Below are 15,070 nucleotides of genomic sequence, written 5' to 3'. Positions count from 1 at the left end.
CTTAATCGTCTGCCCTTTTTGTACCTTGCCACACAGAGGACTCCAGACATTTAGAGATGGTTCTGCATTTGTAATTGTTTTACATTTAGCTGTGAGTTTTACATGGATGTTGAATGCCAGCAGAATGTCAGCGGTAGCCATTTTCTCTAGCCGAGGCTGAGAGTACATTTTTTTTAGCCCCTCACCTGCCATATGTTTAGAGTGAATGAAAATCTGTGAAAGAGAAACAGTTCAAGCAACATTGACTCCCTTCCTCCCAGAAACCAAGTTATTGGCATAAGCACGGCAGACCCCTCGGGCTCTCTGTTGTTCACACTGATCCGTCACTTCTTGGGTCATGTTCATCAGTGAAGCAGCCTGTGGAATCCCTGCTCGCTCACTTGACGGCACGTTCTCTAGACGTTAAACAGGCTGAGTGATGGGTTTTCTCATCGCTGATGTTTTACTGTCATGGGCTTCTTTCTTTCGTGGTGACTTACAGAAGGTGAGGTGTACCCGTGGCACCAGAGATGGAAGTAGGAAATGCGGTCATTAGGGGTGTGCTCCTCAACAAATCAGTCCCCTAAGAAGAACTGATCTGAACAGAGATCAAATCCATTGCACCCTTGGAGTGTCCCAAGATCCTAAGAGGGAGACCCATTTGTTCCCTGTGCCAGAAGGACAAGGGAGTATGGGAGAAGATCTCCAAAAGTCTGTAACCTAATAGCCTGAAGCAAACCTATTTCTATCACATTTCCACTTAGTGTTATCATTTCCTTGGAATTATTCTTAAACCTGGTCATATGGCTGTTTTCTTCTTTCTTAGCAGAAGTGGACTGCTTTCCTTTCAAGGAGTGTATCATTAGTGTTTGAAACCTAATCTAATATCTTATACTTCCATGTGTTTAATTTCCTTTTCCCGAAAATCCGTTTTATTTGGTTACATTGTTCAGTAAAGTCATCCTCTTTATCCGTTACTAGGCTGTGACATTTACTTTGAATGATTCATTTATTTGGGATCTTAAACCATCCTAGAATTTAAATTTGCATTATATTGAAAGACAAACAGAATCTCTGTAAAAAATGATGTATGGCTTTAGGCTGTATCTGGCATCTGTTCCTATCTTGATGATTATGGAATTTCATCCATTTATTTAGGATTATTGAGTGCCAACCCAGCCCACCTATGGATTTTCCTCTGGGTGGCAGATACCAGGGAAGATGTGAAGGATATAGAAGTCCATCGGAGCAGAGTTTCCTCCTTCCAGAAATGCCCCTCCCAAGGTTCTGCGATGTGGCTCAGAACCTTCTTCATCCCTCCCCAGTCCCTCCTCCATCTTCCTTTCCTGCGAATGTACTTCTGCCCCTGCTGCAGAAGTGGGAAGGTAGGAGTTCCCAGCGGTGCATGCTCTCCTTTTCTCCTCTACGGCAGTCTCCAGACCCATGACTCATTGCTCCCTGTCTGCAGCCCAGGCCTCTCTGCCAGGACACATTTGTCATCTCCCCAGTATTTCTCCCCTGACATCCCTTCGGACCCTTCAGACTCGACAGTTCCCCTTGTCACTTGAGCCTTGAACCCCTAAGTTTTGTCCTGCCTTTTCCCTCTCTCACCAAGAGTGAGCAGCCCTACAGCCTGAAGCCTCCTCTCCCTTCCCTCCAACCCTGCTTTCTTGAGGCCCATCTCACATCTTTCTCCCTGACTAGCTCCTCTTCCTCCAGTCTCTCTCCCTTCTAGGCCCTTCCAACATGTGCCCTCCCCTGCCATTATCTCTCAAGTACTGGCCATATCTTGCTGTTCATCTACTTAAAAGCCTCCAGTGATCCCCAGATGCTAGAGACTATTGTTGCCCCTCCTGCCGTGACAGACCCTTGGCAGGCTGACCTACACCACTCTCCGTCCATGGGTACTTACATAGTCTGTGGATCCATTCAGTCCACAGGGTAGTTACCACCTTGCAGGTTGGGTGTCTGTCCTCCCAGATAAGTTGTGAATGCTGTAATCTTTCTCACCTTGCTCCCTCCAGCTCCTAGAACAGTCCCTGGCACACGATCTGCTCCTCTGCAGGCATCTTCCATGAATAAATGATCCAGCAACAGTGCCCGGAGGGCTCTGTTCTCTGCCAGGCCACCTCTCCATCTGTTCCAGAGTGTGCTCAGTGAGGACCTTTGCATTAGAAGACCCTCCCCACAGTGCATAGGGTGTACCACGCATACCATAGGCATTTGTGGGGACAGTTTTTCATTGAGATATAATTCACATACCATAAAACTCCCCCTTTTAAATTGTGTACTACAGTGGGTTTTACTATATTCACCAGATTGTGCAATCATTAGCATCATCCAATTCCAGAATGTTTTCATCATCCCCAAAAGAAACCCTGTATCCACTCTGCCCGCAGTCACTGGCAAGCTCTAATTTCTTTTCTGACTCTGGATTTTCTTTTTCTGGACATTTCTATAAATGGAGTCACACAATATGAGGCCTTTTGTATCTACCTTCTCCCACTTAGCAGTGTTTTCAAGGGTCGTCTGTGTTGTAGCTGTTTCAATATTTCATTCCTTTTTATGGCTGAATAATATTCCACTGTATGGAGAGACTACATTTGGTTTATCCATTCTTCAGTTTATGGACATTCGGATTGTTTTCAGTTTTTGCCTATTACAGAGAATGCTGCTGTGAACACTTGTGGACAGGCTTTTGTGTGAATGTGCATTTTTAGTTCTCGTGGGTGTAGACCTCAGATTTCCTGGGTCACGCGTTTGACTCCTGAGAGGCTGATGGCCACACTGTTTTCCACAGCAGCCGTGCCATTCCACATCCCACCAGCAGAGTGCGACAATTCCAGGTTCTCAACACCCTCGCCAACACTGTCATCCTTGTCCCTTTGGATGATAACCATCTTAGTAGGGTTAAAGCAGTACCTCAGTGGTTTTTATTTCCATTTCCCTAGTGGCTAATGATGTTGAGCATTTTTTATATGTTTGTTGGCCATGCATTTGTCTTTTTTGAAGAAATGTCTATTCAAATCATTTGACCATTTTTTTAATTGAATTGTCATGTTATTATTGAATTACAAGAGTTTACATATTCTAGGTATGAGACCCTTATTAGGTAACTGATTTGCAAATATTTTCCCTCATTCTGTGGGTTGTCTCTTCACTTTTTTTTTTCCAGTCTCTTCACTTTGTTGATACATTTTCATATTTTTTGTCTTTGGTTGCTTGTGCTTTTGCTGTCATATCCGAGACCAGTGAGCATTTTAAAGCTTTATCCTTTGACTGCTGTTTGCCTAAGAAATGAAAATGTGTTATCACCATCCTCTGCATCCTCTCCTCCTAAAGCTTCTGGTGGTGGGACTGATGGAAGAAATCATCTCATTAATTTCCTCGTCTCATAAATTATTCTTAGCTGTCCCTTCTCTGAGCTCAGACTCTTTGCAACTGTTGATGCATCTTTTTACTAGGTTTAAAGTATATCTATAGATATATTTAAAACATTTGATTCAGGGTAACATCCCTCAATCCACAGCTGTCTTAAATAGTCTCCTTTTCACCAGATTTCTGTGAGCACATTATCTGTTCTTGTGTGAGGAATGTGCCCGCCATCTTGTCCGTAACACTTTGTTCTCTGCTTCATCCTGGAGGGCTGCTTCCACCTCTGCCTGTGCTCCATTTCCTCTTCCCTCCAAGTCAGGCACATCATCCAACCAGACCCCTTCTCTTCAAGACCATTCTCAGAAGTTATGGTCATTTCAAATCTGCAGGTAGCCATCGTACCATTTCCACTTGCTCAACATATATATATCCTGGAAATAGGCAGAGAACAAGTACTGTACAAGCCCAGGGATTAATCATATAGATGCATGCCAGCATTGACCTCTTCAAAACGTGAGGGCGTGCTGGACTTTCCTTAGTGGTGGCAGATCTTCTCAGGGTGATCTAGAAACCTAAGTGAGGCCACACTGCTCCCTTGCCTCAAACCATTCAGACCTCCTGTCACCCAGACCCAGCCAGTCTTTCAAATGTACCTCCTGCCCCCTCTTGCCACCCTGGGGTGGGTACCAATCTCCTTTCACGTCCTGAAACTCCTTGGGGCTCCTTCCAACTCATGCCTCTCTGCACGTGTAATGCTCTCACAGCTGCTCGCCCCCACCCCCTCTTGATTAGCCCCTTTCTGGCCACCGCTTCAGAGGCTTCCCTGCCCTTTCTGTCCTCACTCTCTACCTGGCACTGACGTAAGGACAGCTCCCCTTACTCTGTGCACCTGTCTCTGCTGGAATGTGGGCCTGCTGAGGGTAGGGGCAGCCCCTGTCCTGTTTCCCAGTTGTGTGCCCATCACCAAGCACTGGTGGGCACTCAGCACATATTTCTTGCACGGATAAGCATTTGAGTGAATGTGGACTTGCTTTCTGAAAATGGCAGAGTCCCTTGAAATCAAGTGTACTGAGCAGAGTAGGATGCTGAATAGAAATCATGCACACAGGCCTGTGTATATATGTAGTGTGTTCACCATTCTCTAGTTCAGCCCATTTTGTCATTCTTAGTGTGAGGTAATTCTAGCAAAAGTATCTTTGTAGGAAGACATATTTTCTCCTGGAGCAATATTCCCCCACCCCATGGATGGCATTTGTATCCACAGCTTTTCACACCTTTCTGGAAATTTTGAGCTCTCATATTTTGGTCTGTTTCTGGAACTAAGGCCATAAAAATAGCACTGCCTCTTTTCTGCTTTTTCTGTGTCTGAATCAGATGGACCTATCATTGTTATCTCTAACTGTATTTTTTATATCTGCCTTTGGTTTTGTTTTTAATGTTTATTTATTTTTAAGAGAGAGAGAGAGAGAGAGAATGCAAGCGGGGAGGGGCAGAGACAAAGAGAGAAAGAGGGACACACAGAATCTGAAGCAGCTCTAGGCTCTCAGCTGTCAGCACAGAGCCTGATGCAAGGCTTGAATTCATGAACCATGAAATCATGACCTGAGCTTAAGTCAGACACTTAAGCAACTGAGCCACCCAGGTGCCCCACTGCCATTGCTTTAAAGAAGCTCATTCTGTCCTTACAATAGGTGAGAAAAGATCCCTTTGATTAGTACTATATTCCATTCTCACCAGATTGCCTATTTATATTATGAGATATTTTACACATACTAGAAAATGGCTAACATTTACATAAGTTCTAAAGAATAATAAAACATGCCTCTGTACTGGCCCCCCATGTGTACTGACCAATATATTTGACCTTTCCCTATGCAGCCTCTTCCCCCACCCCAGATATAATCTGGGTGATAGTTTCACTGCATATGTGTGTATTCCTAAAGCAGTATGTTTTACTTTGCCTGTTTTTTAAATTTATGTAGAGGGTCACCTGGGTGGCTCAGTTGGTTAAGCTTCTGACTCTTGATCTCAGCTCAGGTCGTGATCTCACAGTTTGTGAGTTTGAGCCCTACGTCGGGCTCTGTGCTGGTGGCACAGGACCTGCTTGGGATTCTGTCTCTCCTTCTCTCTGCCCCCCCCCCCACTTCTGTTTTCATTCTCTCTCTCTCAAAATAAATAAATAAACTTTAAAAAAAATAAATAAAAATATGGCATGAGAACAGACACTCAGATCATTGGAACAGAATAGAGAACCCAGAAATGGACCCACAAATGTATGGCTAACTAATCTTTGACAAAGCAGGAAAGAATATCCAATGGAATAAAGGCAGTCTCTTCAGCAAGTGGTGCTGGGAAAACTGGACAGCAACATGCAGAAGAATGAACCTGGACCACTTTCTTATATCATACACAAAAATAAACTCGAAATGGATGAAAGACATCAATGGAAGACAGGAAGCCATCAAAATCCTTGAGGAGAAAGCAGGCAAAAATCTCTTTGATCTTGGCCGCAGCAACTTCTTACTCAACACATCTCCAAAGGCAAGGGAAACAACTGCAAAAATGAACTACTGGGACCTCATCAAAATAAAAAGCTTCTGCACAGCGAAGGAAACAATCAGCAAAACTAAAAGGCAACCGATGGAATGGGAGAAGATATTCACAAATGACATATCAGGTAAAGGGTTAGTATCAAAATCTATAAAGAACTTCTCAAACTCAACACCCAAAAAACAAATAATCCAGAGAAGAAATGGGCAAAAGACATGAATAGACATTTCTCCAAAGAAGACATTCACATGGCCAACTGACACATGAGAAAATGGTCAACATCACTCATCATCAGGGAAATACAAATCAAAACCACAATGAAATACCACCTCACACCTGTCAGAATGGCTAACATTAACAACTCGGGCAACAACAGATGTTGGTGAGGATGTGGAGAAAGAGGATCTCCTTTGCATTGTTGGTGGGAATGCAAGCTGGCACAACCACTCTGGAAAACAGTATGGAGGTTCCTCAAAAAACTAAAAATAGAACTACCCTATGACCCAGCGATTGCACTACTAGGCATTTATCCAAAGGATACAGGTATGCTGTTTCGAAGGGACACATGCACCCCCATGTTTACAGCAACACTATCAACAATAGCCAAGGTATGGAAAGAGCCCAAATGTCCATCAATAGATTAATGGATAAAGAAGATGTGATATGTGTGTGTGTGTGTGTGTGTGTATGTATATGTATACATACATATATGTATATGTATATTATATGTATTATATGTGTATGTATATGTATATGTATATTATACATATATGTATATGTATATTACTCAGCAATCAAAAAGAATGAAATCTTGTGATTTGCAACTACGTGGATGGAACTGGAGGGTATTATGCTAAGTGAAATTAGTCAGAGAAAGACAAATATCATATGACTTCACTCATATGAGGACTTTAAGAGACAAAATAGATGAACATAAGGGAAGGGAAACAAAAACAATATAAAAACAGGGAGGGGGACAAAACAAAAGAGACTTATAAATATGGAGAACGAACTGAGAGTTGCTGGACGGGTTGTGGGAGGGAGGATGGGCTAAATGGGTAAGGTGCATTAAGGAATCTACTGAAATCATTATTGCACTATATGCTAACTAATTTGGATGTAAATTTAAAAAAAATAAAAAATAAAACAAGTTAAAATAAAAAAATAAAATTAAAAATAAATAAATAAATATAAATGTATGTAGATAGAATTGCACTGTACATGTTCTTCAGTGAGTTACTTTTCCATTAACATTGTTTTTTAAGCTTCATCCATACTAATCCACACACCTGTGGTTTATTTTCACTGCTGTATAATATTCTACTATGTGACTACATCTATCAGTAGAACTTAAAAATAGTTTCTCTCTCTTTTTTGACTTTGCCACTGTCTATAGAATATTATAAACATTGTTACATGTGGGATTGCTGGCCCACAAGTCTGCACATCTGCTGTTTCTTGGATAATGTGAAATTGCCTTCCTGAGAAGTTAAGCCAATTATCTCCTACCAGTAGGCTCTGAGAATTCCTCTGCCTATCCTCTCTGACATTTGGCATTATTAGATTTTTTTGTTTTGCCAGTCTGGTATATATAAAATGGTATCTCATTGTGGCTGTAATAATCCCTGATTATTAGTGATGTTAAGCACCTTAATATCCATTCGTAGTTTATGTTCTGGAAATGCTTGTGTATTTTGCCCATTTTAACTTTTTTTTTTATTTTCTTAATGCTTATTTATTTTTGAGAGAGACAGAAACAGAATGAGAGTGGGTTCGGGGCAGAGAGAGAGGGAGACACAGAATCCAAAACAGGCTCCAGGCTCTGAGCTGTCAGCACAGAGCCCGACGCAGGGCTAGAACTCACAAATTGCAAGATCATAACCTGAGCTAAGTCATATTCTTAACCGACTGAGACACCCAGGTGCCCCTGCCCATTTTTTCTAATAGATTTGATTAGATTTGATTCTTTTACTGATTTCTGGGAGTTCTTTACATGTTCTGGACATTTACCCTTTGTCAGTTGTGTGTGTTGTAGATGACTTCTCCCACTTTGTACCTTGTCACTTTTTATGGTATTGTGGTAAGTAGTAGTTTTTAATTTGAATACGCCCAGATGTACCAGGCTTCCCTCTTATGGTTCATGTTTTTGTTTCTTATTTAATGAATCACTCCAGATCCCAAGGTCATAAAGAATTTGCCCTATACTTTTCTTCTGGAAGTTTTGTATCACTTATTTTTTTTATCTATGCAGATTTTTACTTCAAACTGAAAACTCCCTAATCTCTCCTTATAAGCTGCCTTTGCTTGAAATATATCTAGCAGTGTCATAACCCAGAGCAATGGGCACAAATCCTAGGCATTCAATAAATATTGCATAAAGCACCTATAAGCTAGGTAGTATGAGTGATGTAAGGATGAACCTGACCCATACAGTATAATACGGTATACTCATAAGGAGTATAATGGGCTAAGTCGTGGGTGCCAGAAAGATATGCCTAATCCCAGAACCTGTGAATGTTAACTTATTCCAAGACGGGTCTTTACAACTCAGTGAAAGATCTTGACATGAGAAGATCATCCTGGATTATCCAGGTGAGTCCTAAATCTAATAACAAGTGTCTTTATAAGAGACACATGAAGAGGAGGAGGCAGTATAGCCAAGGAGGCAGGGATGGGAGTGATCAGTCACATAGAGCCTCTGCAGGAAGTAAGGCCCTGCTGACACCTTGACTTTGAACTTCTGGCCTCCGAGAAGTGTGAGAGAACAAACTTCTGTTGTTTTAAGCCTGCCCCCCGCCCCCTGCCCCCTGCCAACCAGTTTGTGGTCATTTACAGCAGCCACAGGAAACAAATGCAAGGATATTTAAGATGAGATGGTCCTCCATGGTAACTACAGTCAGGGCTTCTCTTTATTCTACTGTCACACCCTCAAGGGATGGATGGAGCAAGCAATGGTGGCAAACTTTGCAAGTGCCACGACTTCTCAGAGGCACATGGGGTTGGCTGGAGCCTCCCAGGCAGTGCTGAAACTTGGCTTCCCTCCCCTCATAGACCACTGCCATGGGGAATGGAGTCTACAGAGTCACAAGTGCGACCAGCTCTGGGTGGGCTTATGTCATCGATGAGGGGCTGCATGAGTTAAGGAAAACCAGGGATAGGTAGGAAAACTGCTGCAGGACACACAGATATGACATCAGAAGGCTCCTCCAAGGCTGCTTTGTCAGGCTGGGCCTAGTGGCCAGTCCTGGGAAATTTAGGGAAGGTCTTTCCTTAAAAGAAAAAAAAATAGGGGCACCTGGGTGGCTCAGTTGGTTAAGTATCCGACTTTGACTCAGGTCATGATCTCATAGTTTGTGAGTTTGAGCCCCACATCTGGCTCTGCTGACAGCTCAGAGCCTGAAGCCTGCTTCGGATTCTGTGTCTCCCTCTCTCTCCCCCCCCACCCCCCCCCCCCCCCGGTCATGCTCTGTCTCTCTCAAAAAAATAAATAAAATTTTAAAAAAATTTAAGGAATAAATAAATAAAGCAGAGAAAAGGGTGAAAATCCTAAACAGCAGTCAGCAAACACATAGCATGATTAAGTAAAAAGAAATGAAAATGAAGTAATTGTTATTTTTCTGAATTTATAAAGTCAGCATAGTCTGTGGGTGTCGATGCAGCTTAAGCCTATGGACTCAGGTTGATTTTCACGCCCATATAGATTTAAGTCAGTAGTTTAGCTCCCAACCTTGCATGAAACCCCAAACTTAATCCTGTGTACTATAGAAATCAAGCTGAAAGCAGTAAAAGTTAGAAGACCTCGGTTCTGGTCTCAACTATACCACTGAGTAACTGTGACTCTGGAAAATCACTTGAACCCTTCACATTTCCACTTGCTGATCAGTAATGTGGAAGCCATGACACTCACCCCAGCTCACGAGGGTCTAGCATAAAGGAGGCTTGCTTGTCCTAGAGACACAGAGGTTCCTCCAGCTTATCCACTATGTTCTTTCTGGGAGATGAACCCCTAAGCCCATATTAAGTGGGGGGAAGGAGCGGGCAGTCCACATCTCGCATGTTTCTATTGTACTCTGGAACCTGGGTCGCGTTGAGGCTTCAATATGTGATTCCATCTGGTCCTTTGGGCAGCCCCAAGAGCAGATGTCAGTGTCCTCGCTTTACACATCAGGCAACCGAGGCTGGGGCTATTGAAACAGCTTGTCCTGGGTCCCCCCATGGTAGCAGGGAGAAAGCTGGAACTCAAACCTAAGCCCCTCTTGTCTCCAAAAGGCAAGCACCTTCCTGTCAGACAGCTGCTGCCATTTCTAAACATAAAAACAAATAATCAGAATAAAGTTGGGGAGTTGGACTTGTATTCTCAGGCTTTTGTAACCCAGTTGAATTTGTCTTGAGGGTCTCAGAAAGTTCTCCTGGAAGTTTTTGATAAAATAAAAGTGGCAAATACATATTTATTCAAGTAGAGGGATATCAGTAATTGATAAAATTCTTACATCAAAACATAGACACAGCGGGTCACTGAAAAAACTCAAAATATCTAGGAACCAAGATGGATTGCTAGGTAGTAATTTAAATGTTCTCCGAATTGAGTAATCAAAAGGAAAATTCTCTCTTTAAAAAAATACTTGTGTGTGGTTTTTAATGAGATAGTAATTTAGAACAGAATTGAAGTTTTACATTTGTTAGTGGACTTTTTGAGAGAACAACAGAGCAGTGGCTTGTATTAAAACAGGTATTGGATTTGTGACCAGGTGTCTCTTTAGCCGCCTGCTTTCAGCCAGAGGCACTGACCATCCACTGCCTGGCATTATTACAGCATTCGGTTCATATCTTAACATGTCTTACACAGGAGAGGAACCTTAGAATAGCGTTTCGATGTCTAAATTATAAATGCCTTTTTTTTTTAATTTATGTAGAAAACAACCAGCATTGAAGCCCTAAAGATATTAGATAAGAAAATGTCAGGGGTGCCTGGGTGGCTCAGTTGGTTAAGTGACCAACTTCAGCTCAGGTCATGATCTCACAGTCTGTGAGTTCAAGTCCTGCATCAGTGAGTTCAAGTCCTCTGCACTGATGGCTCAGAGCCTAGAGCCTGCCTCAGATCCTGTCTCTCTCTCTCTCTCTCTCTCTCTCTCTCTCTCTCTCTCTCTCTGCCCCTCCCCCACTAGCACCCTGTAACTCTCAAAAATAAACAAACATTAATTGCACGGGTCCACTTATATGCAAATTAAAAAAAAGAAAAAGAAAAGAAAATGTCAGGTGATGCTGCTTCTAATTGCCCTTGTTAGTAGTTCTAATAAATTCAGTTAAATCCCAGAGCTACATACATTCTTTAAAGCTACTAAAAGAAATGATTTTTGGCACCCTGAGCTCCTTTGCTGTTTCTAAACAGTGCCAGGATTGGGGTGGTGTTTGTTTTCTTTTTGTCATGGTGTTTACATGCCCTGGCGTGGGCCTTGAGTGAAAATGCATTTGGTGATCTCCTGGTCTCCCTGCAGTCCCTAATGGATGTTTGTCTAGATGACAACACCCAGTTTAGCGCTGTTAACGCTCCAATGACAGCATAGGACCAGCCTGGGGGTGGGGGAGTGTGTGCTACGTGTGACAAGGGCGTGAATGCGAGATTGGGAATCTTCTGTGAGGTAAACACTTCCTCCTCTGGTATCCAGTTCTGGAAGCACCTTTTTGTGCTGTCTCCCACAGTGCCTTCTTTGAGGAGTCAGACCGTAAATGTTCAAGTCAGAGAATCTCAAAACTTGATTATCGCCCCCGGTAACTCAAGTGCTGGACTTGCTCTTAGGAGCCCAGATTTCTCAGCCTTGACAGGGACAAGCTTACCAACTGGATAGTGTCATTCAGGGAGAGGATGACGAGCTGCTGTCTGAGGTCAATTTCTGTGGTATTATACATGACATCTCTTTGTAGGGTTGACTGCAAGCTTGATTAACATCGCAGCCACTCTTACAGATATGTGGCTTCCATAGCACATTTAGCAAAATGCATCCACTCTTCTGTTTTGTTCACCATTGTCCCAAGCACTGTATGTGGATGTGTTGGACGCAGTGGGGCCTTTCAGGAAACAGCAGGACCATTCTAGGCAGAGCATGACAGGTCTTTAGAGGGCCGCGCCTGCTCTAACCCGGGCCCTCAAGCAGACTGCGGTCTGAAAGGGGGAGCCATGAATTGCGTGTTGACAGCGGGCCACGGCTGTCCTAAGGCTCAGGTGGTTGTCAGCCATAAGTTTAGCTCAGCTCTTTGAGTAATTTGTCACGCCTCGCTCGGCCCCTGCTGGGCCAGCACGTGCCAGCTTAGTGTCAGAGTGCCTGTTCGCCAGACGGCCACTCAGGCCTAACGTCCTGCTGTTCCCTGGACCAGCGGCTTGCTGGGGCCGTGCACGGAGGGCCGAGCTGTGCGACAGCCAAGTGCTGTGCAGAATAAGCGTGTTCATAATGAGACGTGAATGGCATTAGTGGGTCCCTCTAGAATTGGGCCTGAGAGGACGCCTCTCACTGTGGAAGTTTGGCAGCCTGTTCATCAGGGCGAGTCACTGGGAGTTCAGCCTGCATTCGAGAAGCCGGTTCAGACTCCCACCACCCAGGCCTTAGGCTGCCGTGACTGTCTGCATAAAACACTGTAAATTCATCAGAGGGGCCACTTTTGAATTCTTTTTTAAAGTTACATAGAGCAAGCGTAAAGAGAAATTCTGGAACAGAGCTGCCCCATAGCTCTTGCCACGACAAAGGATGTGTTTCACATCCATGCAATCCAGCACAGTGACCCCAGCTGCATGTGGCTGCTGGGTGCTTGAAATACAGCTAGTGGGACAGAGGAACTGAATTTCTATTTTTTTATTTTAATTAATTTAAATTTAAATTTAGATAGCCACATGCGGCTCATGGCTACCGCAGTAGACAGCACAGCCCCAAGATGCCTCTGGTCTCCTGGTGTAAAAATCTTCCTCTGAATATAATTAAAGGGGGCAGAAGAGGAAGGGCCTGCATTGGGAAATCCATATGCATACTTTGACAAAAGAAAATAGAAAAACATTTTCCAATCTTAAAACACATGCTTACTGAAAGCTAATCAGAAAAGCATAATTGTCACCAACTTTTATTTTTAAAGAGGCTGTTTTGGAAAGATAGTTTTAAAATACGGTGAGAAATGCTAGAATTACTTTTGCTCTTCCAGAGCAGCAAATAATGAACTGATTGATGGTGATCCACATTCCCTGTGTTCCTGGAGAATTAGCATGATTTTCAAAACGACTAAAACACATCTTTTAACTTTTGCATTGATAACTAGGAAGGGGAAAATGAGACGTCATGCCGACTTCCCCAACTGTTAATTCATAAAGTCATACGCGCGGTGCCTCCATCCGTTGTCGAATTGTTCTGACGTTATCCTGTTATTGGAAGTGCATGATTCACCTTCCGAGGAAACAGAAGCCATACACAAAAGGGGAAGATTTGCTTTCTGCCCTATGAAAGGCTGCCACACGCAGGGGTCCTATTAAGACAGCTGGAAAGTTGCTTCAGCGTGTTACGCTTGTAAGTTTTATTGGTGACTGGTTTTTGATTACACATTTGAATGCGTGTGTTCCAGACTGCAGTTTTAATTAAAAGGCAATAGTCTTTTCTTTTTTAAATTGCATTGTGCACTCTCTGCTAGAGTCCCCCACTTATTAGTTCCTATTTTCTAATGCTCGTAGCCTGTCCTGGCCTGAGGCACTGGTGCCCCCTTGGAGCATACCTTCCTGGCCTTCCCTCTTCCGTGCAGGGTCTTTTTTTTTTTTTTTTTTTTAAGTGTACACCAATTCTTGCTTCAAGTGTCAATTCATTTGATAGGGGCTGAGAAGAACATTCTATCCACTGACCTAGGAAGGGAAGGTCCGACATCGTCACACAGCCGTCAGTGGAAAGAGATGCCGTCACAATCAATGCCTCTGTTTTTGTTTGTTTGGATCAACCTTAATGATTTTTTGCTATGATTCTATAACTATTGATGTTCATATTTTTCAGTAATACTGGTGTTGGATGTAACTGACTGAAGTCTAAGACAAACAGGTCTCAACATTAGAATCTTACCGTTAATTATGACTTCTATTTAATTCCCTGGCAAGAGGTTAACAGACTTGGAAGGTACTTTCTTCCCCCCCACCCCACACACACATAAAAGTTGCATAACCATATTCAAACCAGAGTGAACCGTGTCATTGTTATATGTGTCGTTCCACATGTGCACTTGTTTCCTTAATCAATGACTGCAGCTACGAAGAGAGAGCTCTGTACCTCGAAGCAATAATTCAGAACCACCGAGAAGTAATGACGTTTGAGGATTTCGCGGCCCAAGTCTTTTCTCCCTCGCCCAGCCCCTCCCTCGGCGGAACGGGTGAGTGTCTGCATTATTCTGCCCTCCCGCGCTTAGGACGCACTCGAGCAGCAGATGTACACCTGTTTTTCACAGATAAATGCTTGCAAATTTAAGAAGAGCATTCTCCCTCTGAATCAACTAATGAATATCAAAAGGAATGATGACATTCATTTTAATTTGTTTTGTATCCGAGCTGTTCACTCAGTGCTTTTCTTCAGCTATCCTGTTAACCCCCGAATCTAGCAAGGTTAATGAACTTTTTCTCAGTAATGTGCTCCGGTTCATTCAGGAGTGTAGGTTTCTTGCTGAGCTGGGAATATGTTGTTTAAAAGCGATGCCCGAATCAGTGCTTACTTATCAAAAAAGTGTTCCTCACAGTCGAAGCCGTTGCTACTAATGCTAAATGGGGATTATGCTGCCGAGATACTCGGGTCAGGGATTAATGCAGGAGAGATGGAAGGACAGTGTCCCCTGGTCCATCATTACAGCAGAGCTGCGTGCACCCTTTCTCTCTGGAGTGGCCTGTGTCACACGGACAGGCTGCCAACCAGCGCAGCACCTGGCGTGGAACCTGTTTAGAAACTGGCTTTCAATCATTTTCATTTATTATGCCAATGGAATATTTCAGAAATTTCCATGAATGTCCTTGTTTTTAGGTTTTACTCTTTTTGTATTTCCAATTCAAAAAAAAAAAAAAAAAAGGGTACTACCCCTTAAACTGATTATATGATTACTGTGGGGGTTTTTTTTTTCCCAAAGAATAGAATTACTTGTGAATTTCTGCATGTAATTACAGATT

At 43.1% G+C, this 15,070-nt stretch overlaps 1 protein-coding gene across 6 annotated transcripts in view; it reads left to right on the top strand.

The window, feature by feature from the left end:
• The window catches only part of RALGAPA2 (Ral GTPase activating protein catalytic subunit alpha 2), a 323,095-nt gene that overhangs the window by 286,319 nt on the left and 21,706 nt on the right, over positions 1 to 15,070 (top strand). For all 6 annotated transcript variants that reach the window (XM_019462380.2, XM_019462378.2, XM_019462384.2 and 3 more), the window contains one exon: positions 14,168 to 14,289. In XM_019462380.2, the coding sequence (XP_019317925.2) occupies positions 14,168 to 14,289 (122 nt within the window). The remainder of the gene's footprint in view (positions 1 to 14,167; positions 14,290 to 15,070) is intronic.

The sequence above is a fragment of the Panthera pardus genome, unplaced genomic scaffold (genome assembly GCF_024362965.1).
Source record: "Panthera pardus isolate Hobbes unplaced genomic scaffold, ASM2436296v1 HiC_scaffold_25, whole genome shotgun sequence".
Taxonomy (NCBI): domain Eukaryota; kingdom Metazoa; phylum Chordata; class Mammalia; order Carnivora; family Felidae; genus Panthera; species Panthera pardus.
Note: the sequence above shows the minus strand (reverse complement) of the source record. Positions and strands in the feature narration are given on the sequence as shown.